At 43.3% G+C, this 27,518-nt stretch overlaps 2 protein-coding genes across 3 annotated transcripts in view; both read right to left on the bottom strand.

Moving 5' to 3' along the window:
* The window catches only part of LOC119650946 (kynurenine formamidase-like), a 30,811-nt gene extending 4,175 nt beyond the window's left edge, over positions 1-26,636 (bottom strand). The window contains exon 1 of one of the 2 annotated variants that reach the window (XM_038054178.1): positions 26,324-26,636. In XM_038054178.1, the coding sequence (XP_037910106.1) occupies positions 26,324-26,435 (112 nt within the window). In that variant the 5' untranslated portion in view covers positions 26,436-26,636. Of the gene's footprint in view, positions 1-2,209; positions 2,400-26,323 lie in introns of those variants that run through there. The other variant, XM_038054177.1, reaches the window with a different exon arrangement.
* Positions 19,232-20,428, bottom strand: LOC119650942 (kynurenine formamidase-like). Its single transcript, XM_038054172.1, has 4 exons — positions 20,216-20,428; positions 20,057-20,155; positions 19,791-20,004; positions 19,232-19,734 (listed from the first exon to the last, which is right to left on the bottom strand). Exons 1-4 carry the CDS (start codon positions 20,319-20,321, stop codon positions 19,281-19,283), a joined length of 873 nt encoding a protein of 290 aa, XP_037910100.1. The 5' UTR covers positions 20,322-20,428; the 3' UTR covers positions 19,232-19,280.
* Positions 26,637-27,518: the final 882 nt, after the last annotated feature.

Below are 27,518 nucleotides of genomic sequence, written 5' to 3'. Positions count from 1 at the left end.
TTTCTGTCGATCGAGACGTTCCAGGATTATTTCAGCTGCTATCTTTGCCATGGCATGGGACACGTAGGTACCCCTCCAATAATCGCGCTCAAAACGGGTGCCTTTCTTTGAAACTTTAACGATTACCCACCTCTTCTTCTCTCTAGGAAAGAGTTGGTATTTCCAGGATTTCCATATAAGTGTAAGTAGCAGACATGCAGCCGTTGTGGGTGCAGTGATAAATACCTCTGCGCGAATTGCGCGAACAGTCTTTATCCGCATGTTATCTTCAGCTGCTCGCCGACCGTTACATCGTTCATCATTTTTTATGATATGGTATTCAGTTCTGAAATCATTGCTATCTGGAGTAGCTTCTGCTTCCCTAAGCAGCACAATAATAAATTCCCTTTTGTCAAGGCGCACACTATCTCAAACTTCCCGGAGCTCGAGTGCTTCACTTAGACCATCGCTCTTATTGGTCAATAGAGCCTTCCGATTCTGTGATTACGTAATCAGCCACAACACCGAAGAGGCATCTTAAACTCCTTGAGGCGTGGCCGGTGGTCTGTGTAGCACCCGAGAAAAGAGCACTTTTCTGGGCTGCCCAATGCTCATAAATATTCCCAGTGGGGTTTGTCAGAGTACTTGATGTTCGATTAGCAAGATAGCTCCTTTAATGTCGAATGACAAATGAGTAATATAAATGGTTGATGTTGAACGCGGAGGTTCGCAGCTCTCTAACCCTGCGAAAGGTGGTGGATGCAACACGCATGACGAAGGCAAGGGACCATTAAATGGTGATCCCATTGACGCCAATGTTCTCAAACAATGTTCCACAAATGACGAGGCGGTCGAAGCTGCAGAAATCCACAGATCTTTCACCTTTGTCGTTACGGTCACTAGAGGCATGTTTTTCCCATCGCATGTTCACTGCCTAAATCGAATCAAACTCTGAATTACTGATACCAATGAATAACATGACAACGAGGTTTCATTTCGATAAGAAGCTCCAAAAGAACTATAGTCGTAGAACAGAGCTATTTCGACCGATATTTAAGCGGAGATCAAGGCATTTAGGTCCAACCAAGTGAACTCCAAATTGGTGTGGGAATACCTTGAAAGACTAAATGCGCTTGGGTCGCACAATAGGCCTGGGTGATCTGGGCTCAACGCCATATTGGGTTAGAAGTCAATGAGGCAGTGGACGAACTGGTCAGAAAGGTAACAGGGACGTCTCTACACGGACCAGAAGCCTTCCATAGAGTCGCAGACGGTTTCACTGCTATAATATTAAAAAATAGAGAGGAATAGCTGAGGGAATTTTACGGGGCGAACTTACCAGAAATGGAATAGTCCAGAGTGCTCATGGGGAGAGACGAACCTAAGTGCTCGAAAGATTGTTTAAACCTCACCAGGAAGAACCTCCGGATTATAGTGGGAATATTCACTGGCCACTGCCGACTAAACTATCACCCGGGGATAAGGATATCTACGAACAATTCCTGCCAGCTCTATGAGGTATGCGACGAAACCTCCATACACGTTCTAGGACAGTGTCCGGGACTTGTACAGGGTAGATTGAGGCACCTGGGAGAATACTTAATACCTGATGTCAAGTATTGAGTATATTAAAATTCCTGTCCGCTGTAGGCTTGCTTGATATACTATAGTTGACAAGTAAACTATACTCAGGAAAAGGCGCAATAGTTCTTTTAGGATGTAGTGCCACCTCCCTTAACACAATGATAATAACGGGCGAGACAATTAGTGGCAATGAAGATGGTTCGGAAGAGTTAACAAATGTGCAAGCTCATTTCCAAGAAAAGGAAATGCTGGAGTTTAGTTTTTGAATACTGACACATAAGGACCCCATTTTACACTGAGTTGATTTTGTCAGCCTTTCTAGATGGATTAGCATTCAAAGAAACTCTGGGTCCTTTTTTAAGTTGGCGTTAATCAACATATATGATAACTACATTTAGGAAAAAATCTGAATACTTGGGCGTATGAAGTGGTTATGGGATCGAGATTCAGATGTTGAGAACTGGTTACAATTTTCACAGGGAGGCTAAGGGGCTGGAATCTTAACTAGCAACAAAAGATAAATTCAATCATGCTCTCAATTGGCAGTGCAACGCCCTTAAATTCCATTCAAAATTGTATAGTGCCAAAGGTCAAGGGATAAATTGTGGAGGTGAATGCAACATCTATAACCATCCATCAAACTCACCTTCCTCCCCCGACTTTCGGACATATTCTAGAGCACTTTTGTCTGAACTAAACCGTTTAGTCCACTTAGCCGGATTCAAATCTCTATCATTTTCACTTATATTCAAAGGCATTGTCGCTTTTGTATCTACGGTCACGAATCTGCAGAAAGATAGACTGTTGCGTCTGGATCACTTTGGTTCCAAAATGGTACTGAGATCGGGATGCTTTGAGTTTATTCTTCCCAGAAGCAACTTGCAGAAAATTTACTAAATTTCACTGACCTTGGGTATTTGCACTTGAAAGTACATTAGGTGTTTAAAGTAGTTATCCATTGGTATCTGTGAGAATGCAAAAAGATGGCGTTAAATTGAGAATCAATAGTGCAGAATATTTAATGTTGATGAAAAAGGACACGACGGTAATTATTTTTCAATTTTCTTTCCTTCGTAATATATTACATACAGTTCCCAGTAATTTGCAATGTGGTATCACCATTAGCTAAATATTTTATGGTATCTATTTCTTAACCCAGTATGCAATCAACCTTGACTAAAAGCAACCTTCAGGAAGGATTTTGCGATTTAAAAAATTAAAACATGACCGAAATTGGTCGTTCAAATTGGAGAATATTAGTGTTGCCTTTTAAGAAACGTGTTCAGCGTACATTAGGGGGAGTTTACTATTCTCTTTGTAAAGTGGGGGACGTCCTAAAGCTTCATTTATTTAATCCGAAACCTTGTTTGATGATGGGGAAAGACGTTCGTAGCGACTGAAACGATAATGGTGGGAAGTTTGTGGATTTCTGCAACTTCCATCTCGGCGTCATTGGTGGTAGATTGTTCAAGCATAGAGCTTACCATAAGTTCAATTGGGTTTCAAATGACCAACACCATAGGGGCAATCAAGTTAACCACTTTGCAATCAGCAGTAGATTTGGGAGTTGCCTTCTGAATGTGCGCAACGAGAGAGGCATTGACGTCGGCCCGCAAAGGGAGCAGCTCGTTCGACATTGGGAGAGCTATCTTGCCGGTCAGACGGCGAATACACTGAGCCGCCCTCAAAAATGTTCTTTTCTTGGATATTACTCAGGTCGTCGGCCTCGTCCTGAATAAAGGGCATAAAGTCTGGCTAACAGGGAAATCGTGGAAGCTCGCGCGAATGATCGCGATCGTGATGCGGTTGAACTCCGATGCCGTGCAAAATGCTCAAAAAGGAATTTCTTATTGCGCTGGCCAGGGAAGCGGCAGATGCCGCATATCGCAAAGATTTCAGAAGTGTATATCTTATTACGGAACACCTTGCATATAGACGCAAACTTTTTGATAGTCTTGTGAAGGACGTTACCGACAACAAGCAACTGAAGAGGTGGAAAGAGCGTTTCACCATGGTTTTTAATGGAATGGCATCCGGTGAAGTTTTGTCATTTGTGAATGAAATGGTGAATGCATTTACGCGCAGAGTGTTGGACTCCTGCAACAGTACGTCGTCGGACTACCACCTCAACACTTCCCCATTGTCAAAGCGCTAGCCTGGAATCGTTTGTCACATTACTTTGGGCTAGCCCCCAAATTCTCCCGGGATGCGGAGTCTTCAAATCAGGGAATTCCTTTCACCAACGGGAGGGGGGAGGAGGAAGGGAACACTGCAACGGGAAGAACCCGAATGTAATGCGCAACACGGCTCCATCTGTCAGCGGACAGATTCCACAAGAAAAAAGGTGTAATGGGCATCGTCCACAACTCCATTGGAAAGTACACAATCTGGAGATCGTGACTTCTAGGTAAGGAAATAGTCTCACCAGTGCCGGAATTATTTTTTTTCATTCACAATTGGCAAGGTTGAAACCATGAGCAATCATCCTTACGTTTACCCGCATCAATATGCCATGTCTGGTTTGCGCCTGTTCGACAGTGTGGCGACATCATCTGCATAACCGACAAGGCGCGACTTTTCTGGCATGTCAAGTTTAAGTAGATTATTATAGGAAGCGTTCCGGAGGTTCGGCCTTACGATGGATTCCTTTGCTACCCTCACGTGATGTCCGTCTTCCTCTGACCCTCCAGCTTTTCATAGACCAGGGAACGGTTCCTCAGATAGTCCCTCAATATCCGTAAGAGGTAGCTTGGCACGTGGAAAGTATTTTCTAGTGTGCCTATAATGTCTTTCTATCTTACGGAATTAAAGGCGTTTCTGACGTCAACTGCCGTGGCGACAAGTCTCCGGGAGCGCTTATAGCTTCAGTGGGTCTACTGCTAATGACTTTTTTGAGCACTTTCCCAGCATATAAAATGTCAAGCATACAAAATGGGCGTTATGAAGACGGCCTTTCTCTTTGCTGATCAGCACAGGCCTCGCCACTTTCGAAAGAGAAGGGAAAATGCCCTCTTTCAGGCAAGAGTTGAGTGCGCCGGGGAATAGGTTTGGCGATGTTGGAACACCAGTTTGTATTGTATACCTCTGCTAGGATACCATCGGGTTCTGGCGCCTTCTTGTTTTTCATAGACGACACTCTCCGCGCCGACGTGATCATCTCGTACAGGGTGCGCAGGGAATAGTGCCCGTACAATGCAGTCTATCTGCTCGGCCTGAAGTGAAAAGTTTTTCCGCAGATTCTAACTGAAAACCTACGGGTCCTCATTCAACTCGTCGTCGAGATCCTGCCAGCAGCGAGCTTTGCTCCTGTTTATTGCGCTGCGGAGTCTCCGTTTAGCTGATCGGTACTCTCTCATTATGGTACATGCCCCCTAGCCGTCGTTTAGACGTTTGCGGCGGAGTATGTGACACTCCTTGCGAAGCTTTGCAATTTCCGTTGTACACCAATACATAGATGGTTTGCCACATCTTAATGCCCATCTGGGCGTGTTCACCTTCGCAACGTTCCATGCACAGAAAGACCGCCGGAGTAGCATACACTGAGAGTTTGTGCCAACCACTTCGAAAATAATATATTGATGAAGAGAACTCGCCACCAGCGACACCAATGACTCCGACGCGAAGGTTACGTCTGAAATGCTTCCCTCGCACCCTGGGCGTCGGAACGTTGGGATGGATCTGGTATTTAAAACTAGTTCTGTTCTCGTCGCCATTTCGAGAATTCGTCTGGAGTCTAGGTGAGGCATACCCCATTTAAGTGCCCTGGCATTGAAGTCACCCCGACCAGGATCCGCCCATCTGTGCCCAAGATAGCGTTCTCCAGAGCATCAAGCCTGCGTCGAAAGTCTGGCATCGTCTCATTCGGTATTAGAAGGACACTGAGAAACGTTACCCCTAAACAACGAATCCATACAAAGTCGTTCCCTCAGTCTTGGGCAAGAACCCTAAGGTGAGTGCCGTCCCGAACCCGGATGGCAGTAGCACCTGATATGTCAAGTTGCCATGAATCTGGGTCCTTGTTTTGCTACTGTTTACTGATGAGCACTAAATCAGCTTTGGTCTCCGCAGTGAACGGCGCTAGCAACTCGTGAGCGATTGCACTTCGGTGCATATTGATTTGTAGGATGCGAATCATGTTGACCGCGTCCTAGCTCTTTCAAATCTTCTCTGTAGACTGACTACCCCGAACCCGCAATGTCCGCAACGTTCACATCAGACGCGCCACGGTGCATAGGACACAACGCACCTTTTCGTTACAGGTGTTCGCTTTATGATCTGCCTGATCGAGTTTGCGGCATGTTGCCCTTCCGTCAGGACGTTGATAGTGTGTCCATAATCCAAGCATCAGTAACATTTAATTGGCGTGGCCCGGATCCGTATTCTACACAGTACCCAATCAATTCTGATATGTTTACAAACTTCCTCGCGGATTGCTCCGAAAATTCCACCACTGCGAGTTTTTGGCCTCGGGAGTCGGCAGAGGTGATACTAATCCGGACTTTGATTACCTCCAAATATTCGCGTTTGATGGCCTCTTCTACCTCTTTCTTTTCTGTGAGGCAGTGAAGGTCTCGGATTTCCAGAGAGCACGTGGGTTCCAGGCTAAAAACCAAAGCTTTCTCTTCCAGAAACACCTTGCCTGCTTCACAGAACATACCTTCATTTGTTGTCATCCAACCTAATTGGACTAGGATTCCACCCCCCTTCGTTTTACGAATGGAAGACACTTTTGCTTCGCTATCATCGGGCTTGATCTTGTAACGGATTTCACTGAGGATTTCCGCAGAAATGTTGGCTTCCGTCGGGTTAATAAGTAGAAGTGACGGTCTAGTCCTCCTTCGTCTCCTCACCTTTTCATTGGTGCTCCATCCTTCGTGTCCACCTTAATTTTGAGTAGAGGTTTTTCTGATAACGTGGCGTATTGTTGCCCCTTGTCCGTCGCCTTCTTGTTTTGAGCCCTGGAGAGTACCTGAGTGAATTCTCCTTTCAATGTCTCCTCCTCTTTTCGTTTTTTCCTTAATTCTGTCTGCAATGGTCTGTCCGTTCGCATCGGAAGGCGCGGTTGTTTCTGCATTCCGCGCGTTTTCTCTTACTCTTCATGTCCGCCTGTAGTACGAAATTCTGTCTGCTCGTCGGGTATTTTAGCCCTTGCTGCATCCCTCGTTGGGCATTGGGGCGTCGACTGCATTTCTTCGAGGCTTTGAATTCTACACGGTCATTTTTGTTTTTAACGACTTTGAATGAATTTTCTTGGTCTGCTTTCCATCCATGGGATCTGTCATGAAGAGAGTTCTGGTAGGATTTTGTATTAGAGGTGGATAGGTGATGTATGTAATATTACAAAAGTGATATCACCTTAAAGTGTAGTATAACATTACCACCGCCGAGCGCTATCCAAACATTATTAAACATTACAACATTACCAAACATTATCATTATTACCAACATTATCAAACATAACCTAACAACACCGCATTATCTGACATCACCTTATTACCAAACATCACCGCATTACCTAACACTGCCGCATTACAAAAGTGATGTAATATGATGTTTTTGGGTTAGCAAATGATTTTCAGTTCATATGAATATGTAGATACACATTCTTGGCTTTAAGTAATTGACTATGGATTTGAATTAATATCGGCTGCCGCTTGATGGGTGTATGGCGTTGGTTTACGTAATATCGAGTGCTCATACCGAGTATCGGTTGCGAATCTGTTCTCTCGGCTATCTTTGAAGAGAAAAGATGATTTCAACTTTGTGTATGATAGGTAAACATTTAATTAAGATAACTTCTAAGTGAAATAAAGTTCATTCGCAAAAGTCTTTCGTATGTAGAAGGTCCATTAATTCTTCATTGATACCTATGTGGTGCTGTTTCATAGTTTACGTAAGGAATGTAATAAATGCTGGGCAAGTGATTCTGGTAATAAATAATATTTGGTACTATTGTTTGCCGAGTGCTAATATTTGAAGTTGATGCGATAATACCATATCTACAGTTAAGGAATTAAAAACTGGTGTTTATGCTATTACTTCTCTACACAAGTTTATTCCAAAAGTGATGTGATATCACATTACCTACTAAGATGATGTTTTGCGCACTTCTATTTAGCATAATGGAATAACTGCTGCTGTTTTTTTATCTTTTACCCTAATTTCAGCATTTTGTTTTCTTTTTACTGAGGATGGTACAAAATACTTTGCCTCAAACCCTCCTCCCTTATCTGGTCACCCCAGCTATTTCCATATAGAGTTCTTGTACTGGACGAATAATGGAATCATCCATTATAAGCGTCTCTATTCATCAGTACTCTTAAAGTTGGTGCACAAAAGTCAATCTTTCTCTATTGAATTCAATTAAAAAGTCATTCCAACAGATTTATTCAATTTACATAGTAAAATACTATTGCGATTGTTAAACTTGGAGTGACAGCCTCGTTTACGCACTTCACGGTCATTGCATCATATTCCGGTTGACCGTGAATTTTTTTTTATCTAAAATTGTCAGGGTGCCGAGCGATAAAGATAACATTCATTGATGACTGATTTGAATTATCTTTGCGATCTGCATTGATAACAACTAATTGGTAATAACGGACGCATCGGTTGATTTACTTGAATGATATTCGATAGCTTACATTTCAAAAAGTTTATTTTCCTTCAGGTCAGATAATAATGATTAGATTTGGTGCTATCGGGTCAATCCTAAATTGCCTCAATTTGTGGGTGTGTTCTGGGAAAAAATCCATTGAGCGAAATTAATAGACATCACGAGATGTATTCATCATAACATGTTGACCTTTTTAACTATTATCAATCCAGGCAGGCATTATTTTGTTGGTTAGATTTATTTTTTGGTGGAGACAGAGTGAATTGAGAGAGTGAACTATAGTTTTATCTTGATTTTTTTCATAATGGGCCACCAGCAAGGAATGATTTCAAAATCAATTGTGAGTACGAACGAATCTCTGCTATAGGATGCCTTCAAGAAATCAACAAGTTCGGAAACTGGACGCTTCAGATATGAAAGATTTTGTGTATTTCTTTTATAAAGACATTTGAGTGTGCGCTTTTCCCATTAGTATGCAGCACGCAGTATATGCATATATTATGTGAGAATATCCACTCTCCGGTGATATTGACACTGAAAGTCTTGAATTTGCAAAGAAGTGACAATTTTGACCTTTTATAATTTTGTTATTAATAGTGCAATTTCCACCAAACTTGATAAGATCTTAAGGGGGCCTCTATAGCCAATTACTGAAAATTATAGTAGTACACTATTATTAACTTTATTTGCACATATATTGATAAGGAGAGGATTTCGGAGCCTAGGCAGTTGAGTAGTTTCTGAGAATGGGTCCGTTAAAGAAATTATCACTTTCGACCCGCCGCACTTCCCACCTTTTTAAGACATGTCAAAACTAATTTTATACCCTACATGACTTTATTGGGTGGGATCCCCCCCGACCCTCTCCCTAAATTCGATGCAAAAGAATGTAACTCACTGTCTACGTGAGCTCTCACAGTTCACACCTTTTCACAAAATTTGGTGTCAATCGTTCTCCGAGAAAAATGAGTGTGACAGACAGACAGATAGACAATAAACCGATTTTCTATGAAATATTTTCTTTCTCTAAAATGCCAGTGTGTCGATTATATTTCGGTTGAAGATTGATTAAGTTGGAAAGTTCCTATATCTTAAAAGCCTTCTTCCAGGTCTGTCCGTATGAAAGTTAGATGTCGTCTGAATTTTACCACTTTTATCTTGCAAGCTTGAACCGTCTACAGTATTCAAACCTGACGAGAGGAAGGTGTTAATGTGGAGATTCTCCCGGGACCGGAGTTTCCTTGGGGGCTGAAATAATTTTCACCGCTGGCCCGGATTTTCTCTCTGCAGCCCTGGCAACTTTCTTTCTATTATCCCTCAGAAGCGTTATAAGTAAGAATATAACCTGTGTATCGATATCCTGTACTGCATATTGACTAAATTTCATAAAAAGTTACCCTTCCAAATAACTGCTCACCTATGTTTCCCTAGGTTGTTCAGGTGGAACACTCCGGCCCTCAGTCGTTTTGCAGGTTGAAGCTGCTGTCATCGAAGTGCTAGAAAATTCCTGGTGGTTTCGGGGTTGTTTTTCACATTTCTGTCGTGCAAAACTAAATGAGCTGAGGACTCCACAAAAAGCTCCTGTCTATGAACATATTACAGGGAGAATAATTCTTTGAAAAGAAAAAGTTCTAGTCAAATTATTACAAATAATTAATACAGGTTTTAAATTAAAATACGTCCCTCGACAATGGGAAGTAGCCGAAGTTACAATGGTGCCCAAACCAGGGAAGGAGCCATGTGGAGTCGAATCGTATTGACTAATATCGCTACTCCCTATTACAACCAAGTTATTTGAAAGGCTTCTCCTTAAGAAACTCAAGCAAATCATTGTCGTTCGAACTTTAATACCACCCCGATGATTCGGTTTCAGCGAAAGCATTCCATAATCCAACAGGTGCACAGGATCATGAATCCAACAGAAAATGCATTGGAAAAAAAGCAGGTTCTCTCAGCCATTTTTCTCGATGTCGCCCAAACGTTTGATAAGGTGTGGCATAAAGGTCTGTTGTATAAATTGTATAAGAGTCTCCCAGAAGAATTTTTTGCTATCTTAAAATCATATGTTTCGAAGCGCCTACTAAGAGTGAAATACAAAGGAAGCTGAATTGAAAAAAATTGGAGCTGGTGTACCGCGGGACAGTCATTATAAACGGACAGGTGAGTGGGGTCAAATATTTAGGTATGGCACACGATGCTAAGCTTAGCTGGAAAAGCCACATCCTAAGAAACAAGGATGAGCTAAATACAGATACAGACCGATGTACTGGCTATTGGGATTCTTCCCTAGCTGACCATCGACCATAAGTTCTGCCAAAGAATCAAATCTGAAGATAATACAAACGTTCCAAAATAAAGTGCTTAGAAGCATAGTAGACGCTCCCTGGTTCATTCGTCATGGGGATCTGCATGGAGACCTGAAAGTACAGTTGGTTACTGAGGTCATCAAAGCAATAAAACATAGCCACCGACTACCAACCAAAGTGCTGGGGAGGATTACAGGCTCTTCTTCCAATAAAAACGAAACCTAAATATGCAAAGCAAGCTGCTGGATGGTTTGGCGAGAGGTGATTTTAGTGGGTAAAAATCGCACACTCTCAGGGATCGTGAACTCTGAGGTTAATCTTTTGAATATTTACACCTCTTAAAAAAACGGCCAACCACATCTCTTCACCATCACGGCAGATTCTGAGAGAGTGCATAAGCAGACGCCACTCGCGAAGCTCCCTATCTCTGCACTTGCGCAAGACACTGACCAAAGGTATCAGCCCATATCTCGGCGCCATAGAGTAGAACGGACTGTGTTGCTGCCATGAAAAGACATCTCTCTCTCCGAACATTCGTCATTAGCAGCGACACCTCGAGCCTGCGGCTGTTGTCGCGTCAAGCACTAAACCAAGATATTTAACCGTTGGTTTTGATTCTTTAGTTAATTCGTCGATCAATGTGGGATGGAGGATCAGTATTCTTTTTCTGGTCAATATAACCATCCATCCCCATACTCGTTGCATAAATAAGCCAAGTCTTCTTTGCGCCTGCAGTGCATCCGGCAACAATTACCGCAACGTCTTCATAACAGACCAGGCGCGATTGTTCTGGCAAGTGGAGTCTTGCCAGACTAACATAGGAAGCGTTGCAGAGGTACGACCCTAGGGTGGATCTTTGCGCTACACCGACGTGACCTCCATCCTCATCTGACCTTCTAGCGTTTCATAGTGCAAGGGGCGGTTACTCAAATAATAATAAATAAGATAAATTGACACATGGAGGCAATTTATCTTACGAAATTGAAGGCATTTCTAATATCAAGCGTTATGGGAGCACTATTCGTCGGCTGTTTTAACAACATCCACCGTGGGTCTCCCTGTTCTCAATCTAAACTACTTTGGGTATAAGTCCTCGATAGTACGGATTGCTCATCGGGGTTAAACATATACAGCGGTTGACTTGCAGACGATAGCTCAGTGTTTTCTTTTCCTTTGTTGAAGTTTTTCTTCAGTGCGCTGGCGCTTGTGGCGCATGTCTCTTCGCGCACATATAGATATGGTGCCAAACGGTGGAGCTTATGACATTCCTTCCGTACGTCGGCAATTTGTCCCCTAGGATCCTGAGGGAGGTACACAGAGTCAACTATAACATTTCTCCTTCTGCCACTAACCTTATATTGTAAGGTGAATGCAGTTGGATCCTTCAAACAGAGGTCAGCATGGTAGCTTCTCGGCTCGGCTCAGACCTGTAATGGCAAGAGAGACGTCTTCGATAGTCTGGTCATGTGATATTCACGCTAATAGGAATTAATTTGCCAAGATTGGTCTGAATATCGAAGTCGATAGGAAATGACCAAAAGGTCGGCTAAAGCTTCAAACGTTAAATGGTGATTTAAAAGCCTCGCGACTCCATCCAGATCAGGCCTTTGACAAAACAAAGTGGGGCAGCTGATCGAAACGAACCCAAACCGCTTCTGACCGGGACAAAGGCTGAAGGAGAAGAAGATTACGGAAAACCCTAGCCCCTTAAATGATTTCCATAGATTTGGTTAGTTTATCTAGTTAAAAAAGCCCACGGACCCTCTTCCCGCCCAACCGGACCGAGGGGCGACCAACCTAAGGATGGACTGAAGGCAACATCCAAAGGCCCGCATCACAGCGATGATGCGTTTTAACGCAAAGTGTGTGCGACCATGCGAAAATGTATTACTACATCCCGATTGTCGCAAACACTTCAGCCAATGACGCGGAGGTTCTACACTACAGAGACATGGATCTTATATCGAAGACAGTGCGGATCAAGACTGAAACCCATTAGGTCAGATTGTTACCGAACAGAACTCTTCGGACTATAGCACAGGTTGCAAGGATAACCGTTTTTGCATCTCCATGTATAGTCCAGCTCTAAGATGGAGCGTTTTCAGCGCTTTATGTAAGTTCTGCGGGACTAATCCCGTCGCTGAAATTACTACTGGGACTACTTCGATCTTTTGTAGTCTCCAGGTCTGCTTCATATCGTCTGCCAAGGGGCCGTAGTTCCGGATTTATTCGTGCTGTTTTTCAACAGTGTTCCGGTCCAACGGTACGGCTACATCGATTATAAAGCACGCTCGGTCTTCCTTCAGAAGCAGAACTAGATCGGGTCTTATATGATTAACACTGTGGTCGGTGGCAATAGTGTGAGCCCACAGTAGTTTGACCCGATCATTTTCCAAGATTCTCTGCGGAGTATACTTATAGTAAGGATGGTAGGTTGCCACTAAGTTATACTTCAACGCAAGGTTTTGATGGAGAATCTTGCAGACGGAGTTATGACGATTGGTGTACTCGGTACCGCTCAACATCCTGCACGCAGATGTTATGTGTTGGATGGTCTCCTCTTCACAGTTGCATAACCTACAACTGGAGTTGGTGATTGAGGAGTCGTGAAGAATGTACCGTTTATAATTTTTTGTTGGGAGCGAAGCATCCTGAATTGAAGTTAGGAATGCTTCGGTCTCATAGAAAAGTACACCATTTGTCAACCATTTGTTGGAGGCTTCGATGTCAATGCCTGACAACAACAAATTTTTTATATGACCTCCGCGAATGGGTTTCTCTTTCCACATGTCGATCTTCTGTTGGACTGAAGTAACATTCGACATGGGATCCCATTCTCTGCTTCTCAAGTTCAAAGGAGATACTTTATTATCTGCCATGACGGTAGCCTGATGTATTTGGCTAGAGGATTGTTTCTCATAGAAAAACTCACGAAGAGAATGCACTTGATTGTAGTGCAACGTTTTTAAATCAAGTACCCCCCTTCCTCCCTGATGACGTGGGATAGTGATCCTCAATTTTTCGGCAGCTCTATTGTGCATGTTGTTGTTTGCAAGAACTACCCTTACCCGTCTATTGACAGCTTCTAAATCAGTATTACTCGACTGTATCACACCGAAAGTGTATAGAAGGACGGGAATGGCGAAGGTGTTGATTGCCATGATTTTATTTTTCCCGTACAGCTCAGTTTTAAGGACAAGATCCAGACGCCGTTCAAATTCCCCCAGCAACTTAGATTTGATTATTGCCACAGCAGGTGTTGTTGCTTGCAATATGCCGAGGTATTTGTAGACGTCGTCCGAATCCATGCCCTCAATTCGGATGTTATTTTGGCTGTATCCTTCGTTGTCGGTGTGTTTTCCCTGAACAATTGTTTTTATGCGACATTTCTCCAAACCCAACTGCATGCCGATATCCCCGCTGAACTGGATGGTGATGTCCAGCAAGGAGCGAAGTTGGTTCTCGTCTTTGGCATACAATTTGATGTCGTCAATGTACATTAAATGGCTTAATGTACATTTCGACAATATGCCATGCTTGACTTGAAACCCGTATTTGCTTTCATGCAAAAGATGGGATAGCGGATTCAAAGCCAAACAAAACCACAATGGGCTTAGAGAGTCGCCTTGGAAAATGCCACGCCTGATTGGTATCTCTCCTGATGTTTGTGAGGATACCGATAGCTTCGTGCTCCAATTCTTCATTACTGTTCTCAGAAGAAGAACAACATTCGGGTTGATTTTATACAAGCGTAGTACTTACTTGTAGTAACCACGAATGTGATATGGAGTCAAAGGCTGATTTATAATCGATGTAGGCTGTCGAGATGTTTCGTTTTTGGTGGACAGCCTGCTTTACAGCTACCGTATCGATTATAAGCTGTTCTTTGCAGCCTCGGGAGCCTTTTGCGCATCCTTTTTGCTCCTCAGCTATCAATTTATGAACATCAAGATGTTTTGAGATGTTCGCGCACAGAACTGAAGTGAAGACCTTGTAGATGGCAGGAAGACAAGTAATTGGTCGACATTTTGAAGGGCAAGAGACACCCTGTTCCTTGGGGATGAGGAAAGTTATCCCCTTGGTGAAAAATGGTGGAACTAAATCAGGATCGGCAATCATCTGATTAAATTGATTTGCCAATATCCTGTGAGTGCTCTTGAACCGCTTCAGCCAGAAGTTGTGAATCTTGTCAACTCCTGGCGCCTTCCAGTTACCTGCCTTGTCAAGGGCTGCTTCAACGTCGACTTCAGTTACGTCAGGCATGGTCATTTCGGGGAGGGCTTCGCATGAACGCATAAGGTGTGGGAGCCACGCTGCTTCTAAATTGCAGCGGCTGGATTCGCTCCAAACGCTTCTCCAGAAGTCTTCTGCCTGATCCTTCGCTGAAAGCTTTTCTGATACCTACGAATGCTTTTTCTGCGTTTCTGCTTCAGCACCTCGAGGATTTCTTCGATTGGCATATCATTGGACAGATGGTAGTTTTCAATGATGTTCGCAACGCATCTGTGCACTCTTGGTGATGGATTTCCAAGGAGTGCTTGCGTCACACGACCAATCTCCTTTCTCAACTTTTCGACTCTTTTGTTGAGTCGAAACACCCAGAACGGTAAAGTCCTTCTGCGCATACCTCTGTTATTCGCTCTAAGATGTTGGTTATGGAGACGAATAATCGTGGCAGCTGCAACGTAGATCATACTGTGAACCTCTGTAGCAGTAATCTCGCTAGCCAAACGATCAGCCAAAATTCTGTCAACGGCAGCAATGATGTTAGTAGTTGCCGAAGTAAACTTCAGTTTTGGGATCTTTGGCCTAGCGTCTGGGAGAATCTCAGCATACTCTGTGAATGCGGTCAAAGCCTCATTATGAATTGGGTCGACATCCCCAGCTACTAAGCTTCTCCTGACTACTGGATTCATGGAGTGTCTTACAGGTGAAGTACTTGTGTTACTCCTTTGACTAGTCCGGTAATTTGATGACTCCAGCCCGAGCTCAAGTGAAACCTATTGGAAGATTTGTTGCTAATTGGTAAGGCAACTCGGTTGTTATTCACTATCACCCGGTACTGGTTGACGACGTTCTGTTCCGGAACATGACTTAGCTCCGGAAATCGGGTTATGAACGAGTCATGTAGTCGATGTCTGTACCCTGATGGATTCCGTTCCAAATCCGTTACGCGGTAATAGGCGCGGACGATAAATTCGTTAAGTTGGTTCGTCCAAACCATACGACGCCTAGGTCTCCCGTCCCTGGTGGTTGACGGCATAACCGCCAAAACATCCAAGGGCGAAGAGCCGCTCTGATGTTGTTGAACGACCCTTAACCGTGTTGGGTACTGTCTTCGTGTCCCTGGGGTCCCATTAAAAAAATTTAAATTGTTTTCCCCAATTTTATTCCCACGGGTATTGGGGACGCAGTCAACCCTGCAACAGAGCCCCAATGTTGCAATGCCCCATGGTTACCTCCAAAGGTAGGGAAGGTATTTGGAGGGGAGCCGCTGAAATACAGTGTAACGTCACTGCAATTCATCCGGTGGGCGCGTCGATCCCTTCACCCCGGATTACGGATTTGTTAAGGAGGTTTACTCTCCCTGAACGGGAAGAATCGGTAAGGGAGGACGAACACAAAGGGAAACGTTCTGCTTGTCCGCGGCTACTTATTTACAAGATTAACTTGCGATATTCGTAGCTGACCCGGTGGGTCATGTCATTATCCGCAACCCATGACACGCGCTTGGTCGCATGCAGCTCTGCGTTTGCAACTCAGGTGAGGATAAACCTGGTACGCTATATAATTCAAAAATCCCACGGACCCTCTTCCCGCCCAACCGGACCGAGGGGCGACCACATCCATGTCTCTGTAGTATAGAACCTCCGCGTCATTGGCTGAAGTGTTTGCGACAATCGGGATGTAGTAATACATTTTCGCATGGTCTCACACACTTTGCGTTAAAACGCATCATCGCTGTGATGCGGGCCTTTGGATGTTGCCTTCAGTCCATCCTTAGGTTGGTCGCCCCTCGGTCCGGTTGGGCGGGAAGGGGGTCCGTGGGCTTTTTTATATATCCATGGCTCTTGTATCAACGTCTTGCTGTCAAGAAAAAGGAAGAGGGTTTGTTAAGCTGCACGTGAATTTAACCAATCTTTATGTCTTTTCACATAAGTATAGTGTTATATGTGATATTAAACGTCAGCTGATCAGGAATTCTACTGCATTTAGTCTGTGCCTCATCGACGTTACTAGATTATCCCTAAGTTCCGCTGAAAGTTTCGCTTCCTGATGCCCGATTTCTCTGGATGTTGCCCGCTTGGTGGTGGAGAAACGTTAATGTAATCAATGAGTTTTGTTGTCTCTCTCAGTATTCTCCTATTCCGTCAGCTGGAAGCCTTCTGAGGTTTACAGTGCCTGATCCGGATGGATTTGTTTTCAAAAATCGGTCCACTTTACGAACTACCCCTACTTCCGCGTTTTCTGATAGAGCTGGAAGAGTTGTTTCTGACTGGCAATGTTTAGCCGTCCGGATAGCTGAGTAGTTAGAGCGTAAGGCTTTCTTAGGGAAGGTCGCGGTTCAAATCTCACTGGTGGCAGGGGGATTTGTATCGTGATTTGCCGTCCGATACCAGTCGACTCAGCTGTGAATGAGTACCTGAGTCAAATCAGGGTAATAATCTCAGGCGAGCGCAATGCTGACCACATTGCCTCCTACAGTGCACTGTAGTGTACCTTGAATGACGTGCTCTAAAACACTTCAAGGCCCTGATCCAATATGGATTGTTGCGCCAACGATTATTATTATATACATGTGTGGCAACCATCACATTTCTAGTTCTGCTGTTAATCTGATATTGTACGGTGAACAAGTTGAATCCTTGAAATAAAATTCTCTTAGCGTGGTAGCTTCTCCGCTCGGCTCACATTCATATAGATCTATAATTGTAAGAGAAGCCTCCTTGATGGTATGGTCATGTAAATCACGCTAACGAGAATTAATTGCCAAGATTGGTCTGAACATTAAAGTCAATGGGAAGGCCGGCCGAAGAAACGGTGTTTTGATATGCTGGATCGTGTTTGGAAAGCCTCATGACTCCATCCAGAGTAGGCCTTTGACAAAACAATATGGTACAACCGATCAAGATGAGCCGACCCCATTTCTGAACGGGACAAAGGTTAAAGAAAAGTCTGTGTCTCATCGAGGTTATCAGGATGCCCCTACTTTCTGCCAAAGGTTTTCTGCTTCCTTACGTCTGATTTCTCTGGATGTCGTCACGTTTGGTGGTGGAGAAACGTCGATATATGTACTCATGCACAAGGGGTTTTGCTATCTTTCCCAATGCCTTCCCATTTCCTTAGCTGGGAGCTGTGTGAAATTTCCGGTACTTAATTTGCATCGATTTGCTTTCAAACACCACCTGCGTTCACCTTATCAGCCCTACCCGATCCCTACTTCCGCGATCCCTGATAGAGACGGAAGAGAAGTTTCTGATAGGAAGGATTTAGCTCGTAAACTATCCATCTTGGTGGCTGAAGTGTCCTTTTGTCAGCCTTCTTATTCCGTTTTCTGCACGATTTAGGTAATATTGTTACAGACGGATAGACTTTAGTCGGTTTTTTAGTTGTTCCTTCATGTGAGTTGCTTTACTCTCCTTCTTAGCTGACTACGCCGTAGGATGAATTAGGTGAGGCCTCCAAAATCCGCGACTAGATTGCGTGGTGGACTGGAAGTCTGTGGCTTCTTGTCACTTGTGGAACAAAGATCCTTTGGCTCGACAAGCATGTTGTAAACACTCTTAATGTAGTAGTGAATTACCACCCCACCACGAAGGTCCAAAGGTAACCTTGCCTTATATCCGTTTCTGGAAAAGGAGCTTGGAGATTGTTGTACATCCAAATGCCTGTGCTTATCGATCGAACCTCTGTGGAGTCCGGGCATCCGTCTGTCCTCAATCCCCTCACCGCGTGTGCAGGTGCTAACAGTGCTCTGAAGTCTAGCCCGGCAGATGTTCTCAATGTGCTCAAACATCTTCGCTTCCTAGACGTCCGCGTTGCAGTGTTGTCAGACTATGTGCGAAGCCCTATGGTCATAGTAGTATCGCAGGTGAAGTATTTTGAGAACCCTGAGTATTCCCGCCGACTACGCCACACCCAATCAAAACTTCGCGACAAACTTAGCTATACTCAGCGGCGACTTCCTGCAGGCTGGTGGAACGGTACAAAAATTCGCTGAATAGTCTGAGCGGCCTGCTCAAGGTCACTCTTCTTTAGGTTTCTGGCCATAGGACAATAGAGGGTAACGAGTGAGTTGACGGACTAGCCGAGTGGGGCTCTATTCTTGGCAGTCCTTCGATGGACACAGTCTGTGTCCCGCTGGCGATTGTTAAGGGTGGAATCTATTCTCACTACCTAACCTCAGATGGCAAAAGCTTACCACCTGTGGCAGATCCAGGAAGGTATGGTCCGCCTATAGCAAAACCTGACCGCGGAAGATATTGTTCCAGACGCCTGCAGATGCATACAGGCACTTCCTCTGCGATCATCCAGCTTCAGCTAGAGCCAGGATGCAGACACTAGGTAAACCATTCTTTGAGGACTTCGGAGAGGTTTCTAGTTGGATGGTTGGAGAGCTGTTTTGTTTCATGATGGCTCTGAAGATCTGATCTCCCCTGCTCTTATCACAGCATTCATGGTCGTGGATTTATGGAAAAAGGGCCAAGCCTGCTGAAATTTGGCGAGACTATCAGGAAAATTTACGTAAGATATTAAGAGTTATTTCTTTTATATCGAAAGCAAAGATATCGATATCAAATAACCACTGCCTGTTCAATGATTTTCCGAATTATCTCAAAATCACTGTGTCTCAAGTTTTCGACAATATCGAAATGATCACAAACAGGAACTATCCGCAATTCAGTTTGCAGACCGCTGCTTAGAAGATGATTATGAAAGTTTTCCGATTGTTTAATGAAAACGCGGCTATCATTTTCGGCCACATAAAGATAAAACCTAATATTTAGTGACTTTAGATGTCCGTAATCATGAAATATGGGCGAACACTTCTTCACATTTGTGTCATCCAATGACAGCAAATTGTTGCGGTTGACAGTTGTTTTTCGCAAGTCAGTCAAGTCATAAACTCCAGAAATAAGGAAGACCGAGACTGGTCTGTCTAGGTTGGAAATGTCCTGGATTTCTTCCTCTTGCAATACCGATGCCGCGAGATGCGCTCCAGCGGAGTGTCCAACAATTGAAACGCTTCTGAAATTTTAAAATTATGAGGACATTTGCAAGGCATGTTTCTTGGAGGATCATACTGAGCGTTAGAGTTTTCTGCATACTTGAAAACGAACTTTATGGCCTTCCGAATCTGCTGTACAATTTCTTCTAGCTTCACATTAGGACACAAGTCATAGTCGAGCACAATTACCCGGCCCCCATTTTCTATGAGTGGCGAAACACAGTATGCAGATTGATCTTTGGTCAACTCCTGCCAATATCCTCCATGAATGTAGACTACAATAGGACTTCCTACGATGCGCAATTATTTAGTCATATATTTGCTGATATTATCGGAGAATACCTTGCTCGGTATTGAAATATATATCCATTCGCTCCATTTCTCGGTCCCCATATCGAATATTCCTTTTGCAATTGTATCTTTTTAGATTTCGTTGCGTTTCTGCAATTGAGATACTTTACGTTAAACTCTGCTTCCAATTTTTTCTATGAAAGTGTTCACCTTCTTCAACAATTTTGAAGTGATTTTGCAGGACCTCCTCGCCCGTTTTAAACCTCTTCGACCAATAACTTGGTGAATATTCCTTATCCAGCTCTTCAGACGACATGGCTTCGTATGCGCTCACGTCTCCATCAAAACTGATGGGAATTTATATAGGTAAACCTCGGAATTACAAAAGTTATCAAAATTTTTTTATATAGTATGTTTCTTCTTCACTAATCAGTAGAGTATGGGGCATCTATGCACTCTCTACTTTTCTTATTTTTTGCAATGCGACTCTGCTTCAGCCTCATCAGCATCCATACTCAACCATCTCATCACTGATGGAATGTTTTGCTATTTGCTATCTGGAGTCATAGGTTAGTTTTTCCGAATCGGTCTTTGCTAGATTATCAAGAATAAAGTTCGGTTGCCTTAATTGTGGATGCATGCAAAGAAAACACATGAAAGCGATTCTATTAGAAAGCTCTTAGTCTGTTTATATCTAAAGCGTTTATTCTAGAATTTATAAAGTTTTATAATTGAGTGAAGTTAAAGATTGAGGAAGGACTCCCTTAGATGACAGCCTAGATCAATTGCAGAGGAACTTGCTCTCATTTTGTTGGGCCACGGATTCCTATTTTTGAGATGTGTATCGGGAAGACCGACAGCTTCGTTCAGGACAGAGGTAACTCATCAGACACCGCTTCACCTATGCCCTGGAAGCAGCGTGACCTGAACTGGTTATAAGATGTTATTTGCCTCCGTATATATATCTGCAAACATGATATGGGTCCAAATTATAACCGGAGCGAAAACAGCCTTGTTCAGCTTCCCCCAAGCAATTTTCTGAGCTAGTCCTGAGTCCGCATCTCGTAGATGACGGAACGGACTAATTGGAAAGAAAGTTTTTCCGATCTGATCCGTATGGTGTTGATGTGGTCAGTGTAGGAGGATACAGAGCGGAAGCTAATCTACATTCTGTCGATCAAGCTTTTGACATGTTCTTTGATGCGTTCCAGAATTATCTTTGCGACAGCAGGGAGTACGGGTGCTCTTCTTTGAAATCTTAACGATTACCCCTTTTCATTTTCTGGGAAAGGTTTCGGATTCAGAGGATTTCCGTACGAGGGGAAGCATCAGATCTACAGAAACTGAGACAGCAATACAAAATCTCTGCGGTTTGACCGTCGAGCTCAGTGGCTTTACTCCGTTTGATTGCATTAATGGCTGCGACGATTTGTCTTCTGCTTGGAGGAACAGTCCGAGCCCGCATGTTACGGTGACTAGCCATGTCATCCACAAAAGGCGAAACTTCATCAAATGTGATGTGGTTAAGAACCTTGGTGAAGTGTTCCTTCCACTTTTTTAGCTGCTCGTCGTGTTGGATGAGGAGTCGGCCATTGACTTTCCCTACCATCGAAAGACTTGCCACCACATGCAAGTTCTTTTGTAATGTTGTATACATTTCTGCGGTGTCTTCCGTGTCCTTGATCAGCGCAATAACAAATTCCTTTTTATCACGGCACCCACTACTGTAAACTTTCCGGAATTGCGTTCGGTATCAAAGCTCGAACGACTCACAACCGCCATCATTCGCAGCGGTTAATAGAGCCTTTTGTCCATCAATCCGCTTCCTTCCATGGATTTGCTGTCAGCCAAATCTCATGGCGCGCTTTCAGGACGTGGCCAGCGACCTGCGTATCAACCGGGAAAGGAGTGTTTTTGATGACATCCCAATACTCATTGATATGCTCAGACAGGTTATCCAAGGTATCTGCTAACTGATCAGCAAGATAATTCTACCATTACCGGACGACAAGCTTGGTCTTACAGTAAATAAACACAACTTGGGAGGTCGCAACTCTCCAACCCTGCGAGAAGTCGCGCACGCAATACGCAAGGGAAGGTAAACGACCAGCTGATGGTGATCACTGTCAGGGCCGATCTTAGTGCTTCTCTTCCACACAACATATCCAGAATAGTTGTACGGACGATTTGCAATTATCACCGTCCCAGTTGCCACGAGACGAGTCGAAAAAGGTTCCTGGAAGCAGTGAATCAGTCGAAGTAGACGAAAGGCAACCACTCTTGAGAAGTACCGGGCCCATCTTCAAACATGACCAAGAGGAGGACGAAAGGTTTCAAGGTGCTGGAACGATAGGTACTCTTTTTGTTTCAGGAGTACAACAATATCGAGGATGCCGAACAGCAGGCGAAAATCGACTTAAAGGCATTGAAGGAGCAGTAGGAGGTTAGTGAATTGGAGTGCCAGTGTCAAAAGAAGGACGGAAAAGCGAAACCTCCTCCTCCCACTCTCCACTAAGGCTAGACATCGATGTTTGAATTCTTCCAGGCGCAGAATCGGGTCGTCCAACATTGCAAGTAAATGAAAACTAACAATCCATAACACCACCAATGACGAGGCGGTGGACAGAAATCTATGAACCTCGTGCAAGGTTTTGTCGCCTTGATAGAACCCCATTATATATCTCGTTTCTCAATAGAACTGAGCCCTGTGAGACCCTTGTCTTGACGGTGTACTCCTTAGGTTTCTCAACTATGTCATACCAAATTATGTTTTTAGAGAGATAACCCTCGATCATCTCAATTAAGTAACTAAGAAGATCAGTTTTAGCCAATAAGCTTATAATGCGTCTCTAGCTAGCGTAATTAAAGACACCCCAATGATCCAATATTTGCTGGAGAACGTATCGTCTCCAGTTACCTGTACGATGTCTGGTAGCCTGTAGAGAAAAGTAATAGTATAGGGAAAGGTCCTCTCTAGCATCTTCTTTACAGTATCTATGAAGCAGATTGGGTGATACAGTGATGAGTCTCTCGGTTGATAATTGCATTTTGGGAACAAAGCTAGCCTCTTTCCATCACGCTTGTCTCAAATATGCTGATAAAACACATGATTTGGTGTGTTGAAGTACTGGCTTTCGAATTACTCAAAAATTGAAAATTTGATCCTGTACATTATCTCTTAGAGTTCATACTTTGAAGAATTCCTGCTTGCTGGTACATATAGTCTGCTTAAACCGATTCCGAAGATTCGTGATTCTGGTTTCGTGCCGAGCTGGCTAATTGCCAAAGTCTTCTCGCTCAAAAGCATGGTCTCTGCAACTTGGCTATCTCATGATTCCATAAATAGTATGATCAGCTCTTCTTTCTCTGTCTTCCTCTTTAGTCTTTATCCTTTGGCAGAGAGTGAGCATAAAATAATTTGTTCACCTATTGATGAGAATGATGAGAATTTACCGTCTCCCAAACGGAGATCGTTTGGTCTAGTTTGTTTGCAACTACGACAACGGGATGCCCTATCATGCGTCCTCCCTATCTAGGGTAGGAAAAGAAGGCGGGGCAGACCCTGCCTGAGATGGAGCGATGGCGTAGGCTAGGACGCCAGACAGTTTTTAGGAATATTGGATTGGTGGACCTCGGCGCAAAACCGGGATGTGTGGAGTTCTTTTTTAAGGCAGGTGTAGATCGGATATCGATTGTTGCGCCGTTGATGATGATGATCACTGAGGTTTCGCCTGTTGCTTAGAAAGTGCGTTCATTTCCGGTTTTTGCAAGTAGTGTTCCGAGAAAGGTGCCAACAAGCATTGACTGCAGCATGTTAAGCTCGACCGCTCCAATCCATGGGACAAGCTATAGCTGCGCGTTTGGTATTTTGCCTTTGACGATTTCAACGGGCAGCAATTCCGTCATTTGTTGGATAGCTCGACTTTTGGACGTCTATATTACCGCCGTGCCACTTACATCTTCGACTTGCTGTGGTATGGCGCCACTCTTATACATAGTTTGTAGGATTGGGTTCTGTCTAGTTTTGAGGGTAGCTTAGCATTCCTTGAATATGTTGTCTTCTATGCACATTTTTTACACCTTTCTGACTTGATCCATCAGTGTACATTGCCGTTACTAAATTCAAAGCATTTGAAAATCCTCTCGCAAAATACTTACTTGTGTGAATAGGCAAATGATCCAGTTTATTTTTGCCTTACCTGTCGTCAGCAGTTTGAACATTGTTTTTGGCGGTGAGTCGATGGATGCCGTTTGCGTAATCCCTCACGCCTTTTACAGTCATTTAATTGTCAATTTTGCGGTCTGAGCGGTCCAAATTGTTTTTCTAAGGTCTCATGGATTTCTGACTTTGTAATATCGCTAAATTTTATGGCGATTTTCTATAGCAGAAATTTTCCTACGTCTCCAACTCCACCGCCATTATCGAATTTCCTTTTGAGTCTACAGGAGTCACTGAGCACGTGGACTTCAAATTACTGTCATACTCGCAATGACAATCCATAGGTGAGGGCAAGACGGAGCCCCACTACCTGAGCTTTACAGAAAAGAAGTGATCGGAGTCAAAAACAACATTGAGGGCGAGCCATTCATCAAAACTTGCTTTTGAAGAATTCTAGGGTTGGGTACCCCCACGTAAGAACCGGCGGATAAACCACATTTGTGGAGACTTCCTCTTAACTCCGGGATATAGAAAGGCAGTCTAAAGAGCTACTTTATCTTAGATATGTGGATGTGAATCCACAATTGGGCCTATGCTCACGAACAGCTGTACACCTGGACAAACCTATATCAACGTAACCTAAACCTGCCCAGAGTAGCAGGTGATGATACCGCAGATTGCTAGATGATACCATTTTGCTGGTTTGCAAAGCTCGAGAGGTGGACAGAATAAATAAAATAGTGGTATATATATCAGACATAAACATTTTAGATGCTTATTGTCCCGAGAAGTAGTGACCAAGAAGAAAATCCAAAACCTAGGGACGGATCGGCATTACCTCTCCAAACGAGACGAGTCCAAAATGGACTTCATCCTAGGAGTGAATGACAGAAGTCTGAAGGCGCTGAAAGCCAGGATTTGATAAAGTTATCTTGTCTTCTTTTTGTTAAGCTTCGCTAGCTAATTGAAACCGTGGGTCTCAATATAGTACTAATCTAAGAAGCTTGTCTGATGACAATAATCCTACACAAGCTACTCACCCATCCATCGGTGTTTTGACTCCTTCAAGTAGTTACACCTGATGCGGACTTAAATTCGAGTGCCACTTTCTTTCCTTTCGCAGTCTTCTTCTTCTTCAGTCTTTGTTCCGTTCAGAATCGTGGTCGGCGCATCTTAATTTGTTCCGCCAATTTGCTCTGTCAAAGACATGATCTATATGCAGTCGCGAGGCTTTAAAATTGCCATCCAGCATATCAAGCCACCGTTCCTTCGACTGGCGTTTTGGTTCCTTACCATCGACTTCGATGTTCAATAAATCTTGGTAAGTGAATTCTCTTTGGCGCGAATAACGTGACCATATCATCGAAGATGCCTCTCTCGCAATTTTTTCACGATCGGTGCAACCTATATCGATCTCGAATATGCTCAATTCTATTGTGTTCTTGGTGTGTTACGCCACAAGTCCAACACAACATTTTCGTTTCTGTTACTGCGAGGCGCCGTTCATTGTCTTTTATAGTCGAACAACACTCAGAGTCATAGAGGGGTAGGAAAACATTCTCTGCATAAAGCAGTTTATGAGACGTTGAACGTTGGATGTCCCGTGCGAGAGGGTTTATAACAAGAACAAAGATTATGGTATGAGGGTGCTTACTTCTGTAGATGATGTAGTTCCGAAAGGAAATTACTATAGCAATATCTACCCTGATTACATGCAATAATGCCACGGATATAGATAAATTTCATGACTTATCGAGCCGAATTTCGGTTCAGAGATATTCGCTGAAGGGAATGGGGGGAAAAGTCAGTATAGGTAGGAAACACGTTACATTATCCACATTAAGATACCTTTCTTACTAACGCAAAGAAACTATATATGTTTGTATCACATAATAATGCTGCATGCATGACGGGAAGCTGAATTAACGGATTTCAGAAATCTAGATAGGTCTCATCAACAATATGCACACTCATGATTTATCTTAGAAATGCGAGATGCTTTGAGTGAACCTGTGAAGAAGATAAGTAATGAAACCCAAAAGACTCAGTGATCCCTGGCAAGCTGCACGAATGCTTGCCATTATTAACGTGCTTCACCACTCTTGTTCGTAAGCAATTTTATTTGGGATCTATTTTCAAAAGTAACATACTGTACTCACCTTTTTGAAAAGATGGAAGATAGTGTTCCAATGCACTTTCAGATGAACTAAATCGTCGAGTCCATTGAGACGGCATTAGATATTTTTCGTCTTGACTGAAGTTTGAAGACATTGCATCTGTTGCTCACTGTATTAATTATTTTACGGACAATTTCTTATCAACTTTATTACTGATGTCTTTTTAGTATTTTAGATTTCACGAAGGAAAATCAACTTGAGAATCTGCGCCAAAAATAACACTGACATGAAGATACTTTTAGACTGTTCTTTCCATTTCCAAGCCACTAAAGCAAAACACACAGATCGTCCACGTATATTACTGTTCAAAGCTGTTCTACTTTGAGTATCTAGACCGGTTTAGTAAAAGCAAGTGGAGAGATAGTAAATATCTGAAGTTTGGATTTATTTAGTTTAAAAGCGTATCTCATTAGGAAGGAATCAGCTGAACAGATAAGTTGAAGATCATGAATAAGTTTCTAGATTTATCAAGTTTATAATGATACATGCTTTCACTTAGAAGATAATTGCAGATTGAAGTACGCAAGTACTTATTTCTTTGGCTCCTATAGCTCCTGTCCGGAGGCATCATCGGACCATGTTGTCAAATATTATGGTAGCGGAATGTATTACCAGATGGTAAAAGGAATTGGAGAAGTAAGCAAGAGTTTGGGGTTGTACCCAAAACTGAGAGAAGGGGGGAGGAGGGCTTACATCTGTCGGTTTAGAGCAAAAGTCCGCATTCCACAAAAGTTCATTTAATACTATCTCCACCAGCAGTGTCGAAATGTTCCGTTTTGTCTAAATTTCACGCCATCATGCCAGCGTGTTTTCTTCATTCGGACGAGAGGCAAACCGACAACACATCAATTAACGGACGGGGTGGTCCTGAGAATTGATTACATGAGAAAACGCTGACGAAACTGGAAATTTAAGGACTCTCAAACGATTGAAAATTTAACGGACATTTATGAGGTTGTGTAGCTTTCAGTCCGCCATTCCTGCATTTTTCCTCCTGAAATCACAGGAGATATAACACCGACAGTTAACCTGTAACTACTTTTTCCTAACATCATCTGTCCTTATAATTTCTCCTTTCGGATATCCTCTCCTCCCATCAGCTTTTGTTGGACACATCCTGTTAAGTCCCGAATGGTTCCAATTCTCTTGGTATGTGACCATTTCCTCCAACTTATTT

This window comes from Hermetia illucens, chromosome 3 (genome assembly GCF_905115235.1).
Source record: "Hermetia illucens chromosome 3, iHerIll2.2.curated.20191125, whole genome shotgun sequence".
NCBI classification, from domain to species: domain Eukaryota; kingdom Metazoa; phylum Arthropoda; class Insecta; order Diptera; family Stratiomyidae; genus Hermetia; species Hermetia illucens.
The sequence above is the reverse complement of the archived record's forward strand: the minus strand, read 5'-3'. Positions and strand labels throughout refer to the sequence as shown.

Excerpts from the sequence above, each read along its gene's own strand:
- LOC119650942 (XM_038054172.1), bottom strand. The coding sequence starts at position 20,321 with ATGTCGTCTGAAGAGCTGGATAAGGAATATTCACCAAGTTATTGGTCG. Across the intron at positions 20,156-20,215 it reads CTTCAAAATTGTTGAAGAAG|AAACGCAACGAAATCTAAAA; the intron begins GTGAACACTTTC and ends TCTCAATTGCAG. Across the intron at positions 20,005-20,056 it reads ATATTTCAATACCGAGCAAG|GAAGTCCTATTGTAGTCTAC; the intron begins GTATTCTCCGAT and ends TGCGCATCGTAG.